General features: G+C 49.3%; 1 protein-coding gene across 1 annotated transcript; it reads right to left on the reverse strand.

Annotated features, from left to right (window-relative positions):
* Positions 1–2,986: 2,986 nt before the first annotated feature.
* Positions 2,987–6,771, reverse strand: ARL4C (ADP ribosylation factor like GTPase 4C). The gene has a single exon (XM_053596854.1). The coding sequence runs from the start codon at positions 6,516–6,518 to the stop codon at positions 5,940–5,942; it is 579 nt and encodes a 192-aa protein (XP_053452829.1). The 5' UTR covers positions 6,519–6,771; the 3' UTR covers positions 2,987–5,939.
* Between the last annotated feature and the right edge of the window lie 8,695 nt (positions 6,772–15,466).

Genomic DNA, 15,466 nt, shown 5'->3' on the forward strand with positions numbered 1-15,466 from the left:
GCACATTACTAAGCTAGAGTAAGTGTAATTAACAAACGCAAACTTGTCCTTCAAAGCCATGCTATAAACATAACCTACAAAATTACTTGTTTGGGTTATTTCTTTCAAGTCACGCTGCCGTACCCCAGGTAGAAAGCATTCACTGCTACACTCTCCTCAGAAGCAATTAATGCCCAGAGAGTCGCAGTAAGGGCATGCCATTCAAAGAAAGCCACTTCCTTTTCTGAAAACTCCGGGTAAGACACGGCCCGTTCTTTCTCACTTCTAATCTCGGGGGATGGGTGGGTGGGAACCATAGGCCACTTTCTCAGAAATCCTCAAATTGCAAGTTCCTCTCAGAAACTGATGCAGTCCCATTCTTAAATTTCCAACCGGTGCCAAACCAAAGTATACACAGTGCTCCAACATGTTGTGCAAATTCTATTTTGAACGGGAGAGCCAGAAGGGGAGAGCTGTTTCTAAGGATAAGCGAACATCGATGAGACAGCCGAGCGCGGAGGGGTAGAAAGGGCAGTGTCTCAGCTGAGATGGCGGGCTTCTGTGCTGGCAGGCAAATGCCAAGCTGTAGACGTCAGACTTGCACCAGGACCCAAAGGAGGAAGAGAGAGGTTATGGAGCTGGGCAGGGAAAGAGCTGTCCAATCAAGGACTGTCAAATTCTGTCTGTTCTCCCCTTACTTTTTTCTTTTTCTTTCTTTTCTTTTCTTTTTTTTTTTTTTTTGAGACGGAGCCTCAAGCTGTCGCCCTGGGTAGAGTGCCATGGCATCAAAGCTCACAGCAACCTCCAACTCCTGGGCTCAAGCAATTCTCCTGCCTCCGCCTCCCAAGTAACTGGGACCACAGGTGCCCGCCACAAGGCCCGACTATTTTTTGATTGCAGCCGTCATTGTTTGGCCGCCCCAGGCTGAATTCGAACTCGCCAGCTCAGGTGTATGTGGCTGGTGCCCCAGCTGCTTGAGCCACAGGCCCCGAGCCTCATCTTACTTTTTTCATCATATCAGACCTATTGTCTCCTACTCTTTGTGTGTAGTTTGGTCCTCCCCAGGTTCTGTATGATCATGACATCAAAACAGTCTATAATGTTACTGATAGGATTGTTCCAAGAGTCCACACTCTGCACACAAGAGTAACAGCCCAGAATAGTAAGGCAAGACATCCGTGGTCTACCGAAAAACTTACAAGTGAAGAATAAAAAATGTTTGAAGGAAAAATTCAAATTGGGGAAAATAGGGCAGTTGGCTTAGCACTCAAACCAACCTGGCTAGAGTGATGGGGCCATTTGTGGTTACTTTTCTGGAAAACGAAATGAGCAGTATCGTCTGGGCACTAGATGCCATTGGGCTCGCCGAGAATTTGTGAAATCAAGGTTAAATTAAGGTCGTGCCGTAATGCAAGGGTTCTGATCTTTGTGTCTTTTGACTGTCACTATTTTCATTCATGGAGCCAATATAGTCCCTGAATGGTTTTTCAACCACATTTTAGCTTTGAATGCTTAGAAATGGCATCTGTGCCCTTTCAGTGTAATCTGGATCCTAATCATTAGCTAATGCAACAACACAAATGAGAATAAAGTCAGGCCTTGCTCAATTTTTAAGAAAAACCTCTAGATTCACAAACATGATTACCAACTTTCATCATGATGCTTCTACAAGATCAGAACGATCATTTAACACGACAGTGATGTGGAGGAATGATACTGTTTTGTCTATTTTCATTTAAATATTTAAATGGAAATAATCACCTATTTCATATAATGCCTATTTTGACATGAATTATGTCATTCAGCCATTACCCACTGAGCACCTACTGTATACTCAACATGTTAGGTGTTAGCAATTGAAGGCCTATTTTCCTTCTAAAGGGGCTCAGCCCAATGTTGTGGGGTATATGAAGAGTAATGGATTTCAGAGGCTAGACACCCAAGTTTGCCACATAATTCAGCTTCTCACAGCTCTGGACGTGTGGACTCCATTCTGGTCTGAGCCTGGAGTCAGCAGCCCTTCAGCAGGATGGGGACAGGAAGAGGTGTGGATAAAAGGGACTGAACCTAAAGGCCTACTGAAAGGTTAAATTACTGTGCATGTCACCAGCAGCCAATAACACAACCTACTGAGCACTTGCTCAGTGCCAGGCCCTAGCCCAAGCTCTTCAGCTGTATTACTGCGCTCCACCCTCCCAACAACCCTCTGGACCATTAAGGTCCCATTTTACATATGGGGAATCGGAGGCCCAGAGGCCCAGGAACCTGAGCAAAATCACAGGCCCCAAAGTACTGAAGCCAGAATTTGCAACTGGCTCTTTTGGCCACCAGAGTTGAGAGCCCCCACCCGGGGCTCAAAGTGACTGCGAAGCTTGTGGCTCACCATCTCCCCGGTGCCCTGATGTGCCACACTGCGGGCAGTGCATTGGTTCTGGCCCAGTCATTTTTTCCTTTAGAGCGTGGACCTTTTCTCTGCAGCAGAGTGTGATGGCCTTAGCACACCTACTACGTAAGCGAACCCAAGTCTTGGAGTACTGCTGATGGCTTCAAAGGCAATGGATATGGCCAGACATGGAGCAGACAGACATAGCCAGGACACTGAGCACCTTGGTAATTTTTACTGCTGTTATATCAGTACCTAGCTGTTTCTAATTTTATATAATCATTCAACACTTTGGAAACAAGTAACAATTCATGATCTTTTTGCTGAGGAAAGGTGAGACATTAAGGCTATTTTCCTGAAGGATTGAGATGACCCAATGGGCAGGACCCTGTGGGGGGCCAGCGCAAGTAGATGAGCCTCAGGTGCACCCAGACTTCACATTTAAGCCTCTGACTCCACCTCTCAGGGTACTCCTAGACACCAAAAAGCAGAAGTGAGTGATTCAGCTTCAGGACCCCTGAGGACCCCAGACACCGTCTTGTGATGGATCCCCTCAGTGAGGCTGGGAGAATGAACACAACCAGCGTGAAAAGCCATCCACAGAAAATCTCCCCAATCATTTGGTTGTATAAATAATTTATTTCTGTTCACAGCATCATATATGCGTTATAAAAGGCTATGGAAACAAAAGAGGACGATCCAGACAGAATTACAGCAGTAGAAAGGAAACCTGAAACCAGGGCACACAGTCCCAACAGCGTAACAGAGAATTGGTGAAGAAAATTGTTCTGAAACAAAATTGGCCTCCCTGTGTCCATTAGAAAACACTTCACAAGCTACCTCGGGGAGGCCAGCTTCCTTGATGTGAAACCCATTCATTCTCCAAAGGGCAGAAAGCATAATACATCACTGATGGACACTGGGGGGACTCCCTCCCCTTGACCACTCCATGGTGATTTTATCTGTGCTTCCTCTGTTGGGTCAGAGACAAAACGGGCTATTATCAGGTCAAACATTACAGGACTCAACTGAGACTCTTAACTAGTAGTTGATACACCACAGGGCTTTACTTTACCACACAATTACTAACAGTTGATTGTACCCTTAAGTATTGATAATGCAAAAAAACAAAATCATCTTGCATCATTTTTAAAGCATGACAGGATTTGAACAGTGATCTTGAACCTAAGTATTGTTAGCACAAGGAGGTTACAGTATTTGGCATCTGCAATGTCACAAAATAAATATATTATTCTTTCAATAGTGTGGAACTACCAAAATGTCAAAGTGCTTAAGAAATTGTTGCATGTGAAGAAAATAAAGAAAGATGGATTTGTTTTTAATAATTCTATACAGAATCTTCAGATGATGGGACCAGCCCATTTAGAAATCAGTGAATAGGCTGTCGATATGTAAACTGAAATCTTGCAGGCTTTCAACATTGCTTAGCTATACTTTCTCTACCGAGTTTCTACAAAAAGACCAGCATTGGAGGGGTACCAAATCTACTGACAAAAGAGAAAAAGTAGATGGGCTGCCAGGTTTCTCCTTTTACAAAATTTCATGCAAGCATTGGGTTTCAAGTAGGAAGCCAGAATTTCTGCCTCTGGTTCTTAAATTTAATTTCAGAGTGTAATGGACAATAGGTATAGACTTATCATTTGACTGAACCACATGCTCAAGCATGATCATGCCCAATTTCTATGGGTCTCCTTGGTAAAGAAATGTATAACAGCAGGGGGAAATCATAATTCTACCCGAAAACATGGATTCTAAGAGGAAAAACAAAAATCGAACAGTAAGTTTTAAGTTTCCCTTTTGATACTGTGTTGTCGTGTAAAGGACAGCTTCTGCAAACCAAGACTCAGTCCTGATTATAAAGGATTTTTTAAATTACATTATTAAAAATATGTATTTATTTTTCTTTCACTTTATCTATTTTCCAAAGCCTCTTTTCGAGTAAACTGTAAAGTGCCTGAGTTCCAGTGACCCTTGCGCCACACGTTTTCCTTTATCTCAAGCACTCACTGCTGTTTGCATTTGCCCAAAGTGCTGGCTGGCTAGGAAGGCCAGTTCCCACAAGAATGAATTCAGAAAGACTCCATCCTTGTGTTTTTCCTTCCCTTTTAAATCCATACAACGAGGTCGGCTTTTGCAACAAGGTGGGGTTTTATTTTTTGGTGCATGACATCAAATACTCTAAGGAGACATTTTTAATGAAATACTTAAACCAGATAGACCACAATGAACCAAATTAGAATTCTGAACAAGTCGCCACGTGCCATAAAGGGCAGAGCAAAGTCTTTCTTCCTAAGGTGAGTATTTCTAAGATGAGTATTCATTTGTCAAAGTTTTTTTTTTCCTTAAACATGTCTGAAAACCCATCATCAGGCAGTTAGCATTGCAAGAGACACCCCTTGCAAAAAAAAACAACAAAAAAAAAACACCATCTTGCAATTCAGCACACATCTGCAGTTGGTGTGCTCACTAACCCAATCAATAGGCTAAGAGAATTTAAAATTCTACACATATGGGTCTAGGTATTTATGCTGATTACACAGTACACAGGAAGGTCCCTGTACCCACACAGGCACACACACTTTCCATCCAGAATGTACGCCAAGAGCCTTACCCTTTAAACACCTTTATCCTGCAAACAGTAAGTGTATCATTTGCCACCACCTCCATTAGTTTTTTTTTTTTTTATTTTTTATTGGTCTCTTTGTGTGATAATGACCTACACATGGACACAGTCCAGACCATCTAGAAGATGTCAGATTCCAGGCTGGAAGCAGTTCTCAACAAAACTGGTCTTCTGTAGCCACCACAAAGCACCAGGAAAGGGGCATCTTGGAAGCCATTCCCAGCCAAGGCCAGCGCAGCGCCCGGTGCGCCCTGGCTGCTGCATTGTCCCGGGCAGTCCTCTGACGGCCCAAACCACCACGGCGTTTGGGCCCAGAACAGGACAAACGAAATTTCAACAGGGGCCTGCCCTGTGATATAAAATTATTCAGCTTCTACAGCCCCACAAAGCAAGGAGAGGTGTTCTCCCCGGAACCCCCACCGCCAGCAAGCCCCCCCAGGTGGGTACGCTCAGGGTCCAGGAATGCATACCTCAGGGAACTCACAGGTGCAATCCCCCAGCGGGGGCGGGGCGGTCGGAACTTCGGGCCCTGCAGGCGCAGGAAGAAATCGCTTTTGTCTCTGGGACATCTGAGCCTTCCACCTGGGGCCGGGAGGACAGAGAGCCCGACGCGCACTTCCACTCCCCACCGCGGCCACGGCCCCATACCATCCGCAGCTTCAGCGTTCAGACAAAAGGTCCTCTGACCTGGGGGTGGGGGCAGGTCGAGAGCAGGCCGGTCAGCCAGCCTCACACCCGGGTGAAGTCACCAGTCCCGCATTTGGGTGCGGAGATTCGGTTTTAAAAATTCGAAGCATCGCTTTGGTTCGCTGTCTTTGTTCGCCGGCGCGGGTTCTGTCGCGCGTCGGTCCGTGGGTCCATCCGTCCATCCTTCCATTCATTCTCGGCTCGCTCGCCCGCTCCCCCGACTCCCCACCGCCGCTCCAGGGCGCATTACCGCTTCTTCTTCTGCTTCAGGGACTTCCTGCGTTTCAGGATCATCTCGTAGAGCTTGTCCATACCCTCGGTGAGGCCCTCGCCAATGATGGCGCACGCCGGCTGGACGTGGTAGGTGGTGGCCGGGATGAGCTCGTGCAGCGCCAGCTGCTTCTCGATCTCGGCCACCGGCAGCGACTTGGGCAGGTCCTGCTTGTTGGCGATGACCAGCAGCGGCGTGCCCTGGTTCTCGGCGAACTTGGTCACCTTGTGCAGCTCCGTCTTGGCCTCCTCCAGCCGGTCCACATCCACCGAGTCCACCACGTAGATGATGCCGTCCGTGCAGCGGCTGTAGGACTTCCACAGCGGCCGCAGCTTCTCCTGGCCGCCCACGTCCCAGAAGTGGCAGCTGATGCCCTTGGCCGTGCCGTTGCTCAGCTTGATCTTCTCCGTGTTGAAGCCGATGGTGGGCACCGTGTTCACGAATTCGTTGAACTTGAGCCGGTAGAGCACTGTGGTCTTGCCGGCCGAGTCCAAGCCCAGCATGACGATGTGCAGGGACTGGAAGGCCGAGATGTTGGAAGAGATGTTGCCCATGGCTCCTCGCTGCGGCGCCGGCCACTGCGGCTGCGGCGGGAGGGCGCCGCCCCCCAGCAGTCACGGGCCCGACGCGGCCGGGCGCACCTGGGCCCCGCCCGCCGCCCGCACCGCCCGGGCCGCCGCGTCCCCGGGGCGCACGGCTCGGCGCGCTCAGACGCCGCGGGCTCCCCGCCCTCGCGGGCCGGGATTGCGCGCGGCGGGCATCGCGCGTCTCCCGGCGGCTTTGTCTCCCGCCAAGCAGCCTCGGATGCCGCGGCGCAGGATGCTCGCGCCCGGCGCCCTCCGCAGGCCCGGGGCTCTCAGCGGCCGGCCGGCTCGGAGCTCGCGGCGCCCAGCGCTCGCCGGTGGCCTGGGGCGGCGCCGCGCGGCCGCTCCAGCTGCTGGGGCGCGCCTCGGAGGCGCAGGCGGGGCGCGGGCTTCCCCGAGCGTCGCTGCCGGCGCGGCCGCCGCTCTGTCCCCGCAGTCGCCGCCGCCGCCGCCGCCAGCCTGCAGCGGCCGGAGGGCGCCGGGCCCCGCCCCCGCCCCGCGCGCCCCGCCCCCGGCCCCGCCCCTCCCGCGGCCGGGGGTCAGTCGCGGCGCCCCCGCCCTGCCGGCCGTTTTCGCGCGCTTCGGGGCGTCCGCGCTCGCCGTCCGCAGCCACCCCGCCCCGCGCGGCGCCGAGACAATGGCCCGGAGCCGGCGCTTCCTCCCCCGCCGGCTGACGCGTCCTACAAAAATAGCTCCGGGCTCCCGGAACCCCCGCCCGAGCCGAGCCCGCGCCCGACCTGCCTGCCCGCTGCCCCGGGCGGCACAGCCTGCTCCGGGGAGTGGGTCCCCGCTCCGCCCGCCCTGGCGCGGCCCCGAGCCGGGGGCGGGCCGGGGAAGGGCCGTGCCGGGGTGAGGGACGGTGGGAAGGGACCCGGCCTCGGCGAGCCGCCACCCGGGGCGCGTTCCCACCCATCCTAGCGCCCTCTCCGTGCCCGAGGCCTGGCTCCCCAGGTGCTGCCCGGGTCCGGTTCCTGCCGGAGCTCCTAGGGCTGCGCCGGCCAGCGCAGTGCTCGGGAGCCGGGGCTGTGGCCAGGCCACCCTGGAAGCCACACTCCCTGCTCTGTGGCGGCGGCGGGGATACGAGTATCCTAGGCTGTGATGGGGGAAATCAACCTAGTACGTGCTTGGTCACACAGTCTGCTGACAACCCAGGGCAGGGTCAGCACCTTGGGAGAGCACCCCCTGCCACCCCACTTTGGGCGCTGAGAACCACCTGCCGGTGAACTCCGGAGGAATCGCAGCGCCTGGGGCTCCAGACGCCTTTAGGAGCTGAGGCAAAATGTCCCTAGCTTGGCGCTGGTGGCGCACTGGATTACAAATACTGACATTCCCTCGGTTCCGCCTCCTGTGCCCCCAATTCTAGCTTGTAAAGAGGTATCATGTCCGTGTTATCTGCAGCTGAGAGTGCCTTACGTATGATGCACGGGTCAGCTAGAGCTGCTCTGGGGAGAGGCAGCCGGCTGCAGAGTAGGCGAGCCCATCTCCGCAGCTCTGCTCACCAGATAGAAACGATGGAAACTGGGTCAAGGGGGAGGCAATGAAAATGTTAGTTATTTATGCATAAAAACCAGGATTTTATACAAGTGTTATCACCTTCCTGTCTCATGCTATGGTAAAATATGTTAGAGCATTGTATGGAAGCGTATAAGAAGATGCCATCTGTAGAATTCCCCTGGCGGCAGCGGCCATTGAGGTCATCCACCCTCCACAGTGGGTCCAGGGACTGGAATGGAAAGTCGGGTTGGAAAGGACCCTGGGGATTATTCTGTCCAGTCCTCTCAGATGAGACCAAGGCCCAGCACTTGTGACTTTGCCAAAGTGGAACCTAGATGCAGACTGCTTCAAGACCAATGGTCTGTACCAAAGGCTGGGGGCCCACCTGCCATCCTTTTACTCACACTCCACCACACCCTGGTCCAGTTCCATGGGGAGAAAAGCAGGCAAACTGAATTCAGTTGCAAAGGATACATACTCAACTCAAATAGAGTTGGACCGAAATGGAATATAGCAGTTGACCACCATAGTTGACCACCGCCTCATGTTGACCTAATTTTCATAGACGGGACATGCGTTCCAGGTATGTATCAGTACAGCAGGCCTAGTTCCTTATGTGGCCCACCTCCATATGTTAGCCAGTTGTTACAGTCCCTTGGGTGGTCACCTTACAGAGGTTCTGCTGTATATTCTCTCATGCCATTGAAAAATTCAGTGTAAGCGTTCTCTTCAGGCATAGCTAAACCCAGGAGTTCAAAGTCTTCAGACCAGTGTCTCTCCCCACCTCCTCTCTTATTTTCCTCCATGTTGATTGTTTTCCCTACTGGGCAGCCTTGGATTCATATCCATGGTTTAGATCTTAGAGGGGAAAAGGTATATCTTCCCCAATAAAGCCAGCAAATTTCTGGAGTGCACACCGCTTTGGCACGGATCACTACTGTCCAAGAGGATGGATCACACTGAGTGATGGGGCCCAGGGGTGAAAATCGGGAAAGATGGTTCTCAAAGAAGAATTGGGGATCTGTTACCGGAAGGGCAACTGACAGTGAGTAAGCAAAAATAACTGATCTCTACATAATTCACAATAATGTCATTTCAGTTAATGGGAACCCTGGGAAGACAGGATGAATTTTGAGTTTTTGCAGTGATTTTCTTGGCTCTCTTTGAGGCCTGCCCTCTGAATAGCCACCTTCTCATGAGACTGTTTCTCCTTCTCTGCCACAAGTAATGCTGAGGCTGGGTGCCAACCCAGGATGAAAGACTTTGATTAGTAGCCTGGGACGTGACCATTTGGAGGGGGACACATCAGAATAGAACCCTCTTCATCTGGTTCCTACAAAAAAAAAAAAAACCCTGAATGTGGAGCTCCTTTGTGTCAGTTGCTTCTCTCCCTAGTCAGGGCTTGCTTTTATTTTAAAGATAGTAGGAGAGAATATTTTAGCAAAGCAGCCAATGTGTGTTCTTGGTGCTGTAATAATTACTAGCTGCGCCTCAGTAGTTTTGATTGAAGCCCCCCATTTGGCACCCTCATGATGGTGTTTAGCAATAAAGGGCTGTCTGCTGTCCAGTGGAAAAGGCAGATTAATGGACACTAATAGACCCTTCCAGAATGGAGCCATTTAACAGCAATTCACCATAATTGAATAGCACGTGCTCTACATTCTAATTTCACTCACCAGGTGATTTTACAGTTGATGATTTAACTTCTAACACATGCAAAAAATGTCATTCCGTTGACTTTGCTTCAAATATGAATTTCAGTTGAAAAGCACTGGAATTGTCAAGCAAGGCCTACTTTGAGCATTTCTTCACAGACATACATCATGGCTAAATCCCAGTGAGTGGCTGATACTAGCTACGTTGTGCCACTTTCTTCATTTTAATTAATTAAAACAAGACATTTCTCAAAGAATGGCGGGCACGAGCGTACCCGCAGCAGCCCTCCAGGTCCTCTCCTTCCTTCTTTCCTGCATCAAGGTGACTTTTTACACCAGAGAGGAACTCAATCATTTCAACTAAATAGAATATGATAGCTTGGCAGTGATTTTTAAATTGTCTCCTGCAATGTTCTTTTATCCCCTCTGTGATGGCTTAGAAATAAAATACGCCATTAATTAAAGTAACTTTTGAGTGGATTTAGTGAATACAGCAAAGCATGGCATCACTACCACCTTCCCCTGGGTGCAGTTAATCACATAATACGTAAAGCAAAGCATCCCGTCCACGCTTGATGTAGACCAGGGCACAGATCAGGGCACGGGTGCGCGTGCCCAGCTGCCCTTCTGACCGGAAGCCGGCTGCGGCAGGCCGGGCTCGGCTCCCGGGCCCAGGCGGGGCTGCGGCGGTGCTCGCGCGCCCTCTACTGAGCATCCCGGGTCACAGGCGGCCGTCTCCGCAGCGGCGCGGTGTCCAGGGCGCAGGGCACGTTGCATCCTTAGGGAATGAACCAACGGATAAGTGACGCCCTAACCCTGTGCTCTCTGCGGAGATGGAGGACTACCTCTTTCAGCTCCCGCTGGTTAAACTGGGAAAGTGGCAAGTGCCCACGGGTGCTCTGTCTAGGGCTCAGAGCTTGGGCGCACCAATTAGGGGCTCGTCTGTGAGAGCCCTGGGGAACAGGGGGCGCGGGGATGCGGGGCGGTGGCAAGGGTTACTTGCCAGGAGAGGGATCCCCGAGCCTGGCGGAGCAGGAGGCACTTTACCAGGAAGCTGTTCAAAGATTCACAAATTGATGAAGGGGGTGGGGGGGAGCACGCAGCCTAAATTCGAGATGGGAAGAAACCAATTTTTGCATGTGACATGGGCAGAAGCCAAGAGTGAAGGAGGCGGACGGGACAGAGGTAGCGCCCAGGCCTGCAGCCGCCCAGCTGGGGGTCCGGGACCCAGGCCCTTCAGTTCAGGCCACACCAACACTCTCGGAGGTCCCAGGGTGCGCCAGAGAGCCTCAGCCTCACCACCGCCCAGCTGCCGTGTCCACCGCAGGACAAGTGTCAGCCACTGAGACGGGGGCGCCCAGCAGAACTCTGTGGATTGGGGGTGAGACAAATGACCATCAGTGTTGCCTGCAAAAAATGTTTCATTCAAGCGGTCCAAAGCCTAGAAATAAGAAAAGATCCACTTCGCTATTGTCCATTCAAGCTCCTGGTTTTATTTTCATTATATTTTGTTTTATTTTATTTTATTTATTTGAGACAGAGTCTCACTCATCATCCTGGGGTTGAGTGCTGTGGCGTTATAGCTCGCAGCAACCTCAAATTCTTGGGCTGAAATGACCCTCTTTCCTCAGCCTCCTGAGTAGCTGGACCTAAACCCCCTCCCCCCCTCCAACAACAATCGGCTGTTTTTAGAGATGGGGTCTCGCTCTTGCTCAAACTCCTGAGTTCAAGCAATCTACTGGCCTCAGCCTCCCAGAGTTAGGATTGCCGGCCTGAGTCAACACACCCAGCCTCAAGTTCATGGTCCTAATGAGAAAAAAGAGTCAAGGTGACTCATTTTTGATTTTGCTAAGCAACAGGGCTGAAACAATTTAGGGTTTTATTTTTCCAACAATCACTACTACTGGTATTTTATATTGTTGTTGCTATTTTAGCAAGAAAAAAAAATAAAGAGCAAGCTAGTTCGTTCCTTTTGGAAGGAAGTTTGGAGAACACTCAGGGATCTAAATGTAGACCTACTGTTTGATCCTGCAATTCCTCTTCTAGGTGTATATCCAAAGGACCAAAAATCATTTGACAATAAAGACATTTGCACCAGATTGTTCATTGCAGCTCAATTCATAATTGCCAAGTCATGGAAGAAGCCCAAGTGCCTATCGACCCATGAATGGATCAATAAATTGTGGTATATGTATATCATGGAATACTATGCAGCATTTAAAAAAATGGAGACTTTACCTCTTTTAGGTTTACATGGATGGAGCTGGAAAATATTCTTCTTAGTAAAGCATCTCAGGAATGGAAAAAAAATATCCGATGTACTGAGTACTACTGTGAAAACAATTTATAATCACTCACACTTGCATATGAAAAATGAAACCCAACTTTAGCCCAGGATAAAGGAGGGAAGGAGAAGGAGAGGGGAGGGGAGTGGTTGATAGAGGGAGGATTAGTAGGGGACCACCCCTGTGGAGCACATTGCAAGTACAAATTGGATCTATCAGGTGTAGAACACAAATGTCTTAATGCTATAATTGGGTAAATGAGGTGAAGGCTATGTTGATTAGTAGGATGTACGCTCTCCAATTTGTGCAAATAATAACACATAGAATCCCATAATGGCATAAATGTATTTATGATCTGTGTACAAATGACTTAATAAAAAAGAAAAATTAAACAATTGAAAAAATAAAGAAAAAATAAAGAATTTTTCTTCATTCAAGTCTTCAATAGTTATCAATCTCTATCATATGCCTGAGATATGAAAATTTAGAAGCTATGATCGTTCTTATAAATATTATTTTCAGATATAATTCTTATATAAGATTGTTGGAAAGCTCTGTTGCAACTCAGGACTCAGCAGACACAGACAGCAGAGAGGCATTGAGATCAATACCACCATCTTCTCAGTTGAGAGGGAAGAAAAGCTTGGTATGCAGAAGTTATTTCTGATTCCTTTAATAATTCAATCACTGTAATTAAATTTCTACTGTAATAGCTACAGTGAACAACAACAACAATAACAAAAAATTAGTGACAATAAATATCAGGTGATTAGAGAGCTGCCTCATGAACCAAAAAGCATTTGATGGAAACTTAGATTATTTTCATCTCCCCTTCTCTCTCCTCCGAGGCAGGTGAACTGGGGTGCCTATTATTTTCATTTAAAACCCAGTTGTCTGGACCCAAGAGAGATGGAAACAGTTGTGCTTTTGTGCTCTTATCAAGCCCCATCAGCTCTTTTCCACGTGGCAGAGGAGAACAAGGTACATCGCCAGTTCTCCCTTCTCTAACGTGTGGCCACTCAGGATGACTCTTCCTTTTTAAGGCAACAATTGGCTTTCTGTGGCGCTGTCCTCTGGGTGAGCTTGGCACAAGCCTCTGACAAGGGCTCTTGGTTCATTGCTGCTTTTGTGGGTGTAATGACAGTCCCTGGAGATTATTATTTCTTCCTGATGAGCTGTCCTGACTATGCTTATGCAACCCTATGCCCTTTCCATCCATCACCAAAAATCCCCTCTACGCTCCTGCTCCCAACCCTCCAGTCTCCTAAAGCAGCTTTCCTAAGATCAGTGGCGACCAGTGGGAAAATCCAAAGGCCTTTTGGTACCTTTCTTGAACCTGGCCTTTCAACTGACGGGCTGATCCCTCCGGCCTTCTTAGAACACGGCCTGGCTCCCTGGCAGCGTTCCCCTCACTCTTCACCGCTCTACATGCTTTCACTAAGATGAGGATGGATCTGTGCTGATGACCACCCAGGATGGAGATGCTCACAGGTTCAGTCACACCACCTGCCCAGATCTGCAATCACATGAGGCCAAGTTCTTGCCACTTATCCCATCTCAACTGGGAGACTTGGTGTGTCTTCTCATTAGACGTCAGTCCACAGAAGGGAGGTGGTCCCCAGGGTTGGGTCTTGGGCATTCTCTCCCTCTCTTCTCTCCGTAGTTAATTCCATCTGCCTCTCTTGAGTTTTCCATCTCTATCACTGCCAAAAGTCAGAGAAGCTCAACATGGACTATGGAACTCAGGGTTCACGTGTGTACTCTCCCCGCCACCCTTCCTCTTTCTTCTCTCTCTCTCCACCAAGTATATTTCCACTATGATTATCCAGCAGGCACCAAATTATCCAAGCCAGCTCTAGACAATAGACAAACCCATTGCCTTTCCTTCCCTACCTTCGGTCAATCAGAGTCTAACCATTTCAGATTCTATTTCAGAAATGGTTCTTGGGATTAAAATTGTGAGTGCTTTTGAAGCACATCTTTTTCCCTTTCAGTTCAAGATAGTTGCCTTTATTTATGCTTTGATGAACACATAGACTTACACTTTTGCATGTAGAAAGGATCAAACTTCACATGTTTCTATCCACTCTGCTTGAGAACCAGGGAATGGGGTAGCTGATCTGATTGGCTTAAAATTAATATTTCACCGGGTCCCACTTCATAAGGGACCAGTGAAGGGCTGTGCTTCCTTAGAGGCACAGCGGCCCCTTCTCCGCTGTCAGGGGGCAGGTAAGTTCTGTGAGATTTTCCTTCTTATATGTTCAGGGGGTAGATCTTTGGCCTGAGCCGCTTTCTTTAATCTAGTATTTATCAGAGTTAACAGGCTGGAGAGGTTGGATATCCGTGTTTGCCCAGCTTAATAAAGCACTACTTTCTGGTTCATTGGGGAAGTTGTAAGTGAGGGGATTTAGGGCTCAAATCCCAACCCTCAACCTCTCCCATGACCCGCAAGACATTCCACAAAACTTCTTGGTGTCCAAAATAGATGGTGAAATGATGGGGGGCAACAGCAGAGAATATTCTAAGGAAAGAAGAGACCCAAACAGAGAGGCACCGGGAAGACGAGAGGATGCCTGGGATGTAGCTGCTGGCCCTTTTCACCTACCTTCTTTTCCTTCTGCTCAAAGACATCATAATTTTTGTGGGAAATCTAGTTCTTTATTTTTTGATAGTAGAACACTTTTCTCTCCAGAGAAACCGATGTCAAGAGAACTAGGGGAAATGACGGAGTCGATCATTTTCTAGTGTTTTTTGATCAGGTGCAACATTCATGTGGAATAAAGGGTGTTCATGGAGAAGGAGGTGTCTGTCCCACCCTCCTTGGCCCCCCTCCCGCCCCCCATAACTCCTCTCCTGAAAGGTGTAAAGGTGACCACGTTCATCGGTGGTTTGTGTCTCCTTTCAGATATTTAATTATGCTTTTTCAGAGACCTGTACCTTAGAGTGTATTTATGCATCTCTGGAATCCGAGCCGAAGGGAGAGCAGTATCATAAATTAATTTGATCTTAAATAGTCTGGCAGAGCAAAGATATGGCCACGAAACACCAGGGTAAAGCACTCCAGGGAGAAACTACGGGCTGTTGTGAGAAAAGCAAAGTAGCAGCTACTAGAACTCTCCTGCTGTTGTTATGAAGGCCTTCAACCTACAGCTCAGCCCTGCCTACTCCTGAGCCCAGTAGGACCTCTGTTCCCAAGAGCAACCTGGTTCTGGAATCACATTGCAGACTGAGTCCCCACATGTAATTATAGGGTGTCTTCCCCTGGAACTCTAGCCTTCTCCTAGCGGACTGCACACCCAAGGCCCAGAGCACGTGGCTCCTGCTCCATCCTCCTTGGCTGGAGTCCTGACATGGGCCATTTGGAATCAGCCTCCTTGTCTCCTGCTTCTGGTCCCACAGCTGCTGGCTTTGCACCCCTAGTTCACCCCATCTTGACAGACTAGCTCAGATGAAAAAAAGCAAATTGAACTAAAAAACAGTAACT

Source organism: Nycticebus coucang, chromosome 7 (assembly GCF_027406575.1).
Source record: "Nycticebus coucang isolate mNycCou1 chromosome 7, mNycCou1.pri, whole genome shotgun sequence".
Taxonomy (NCBI): domain Eukaryota; kingdom Metazoa; phylum Chordata; class Mammalia; order Primates; family Lorisidae; genus Nycticebus; species Nycticebus coucang.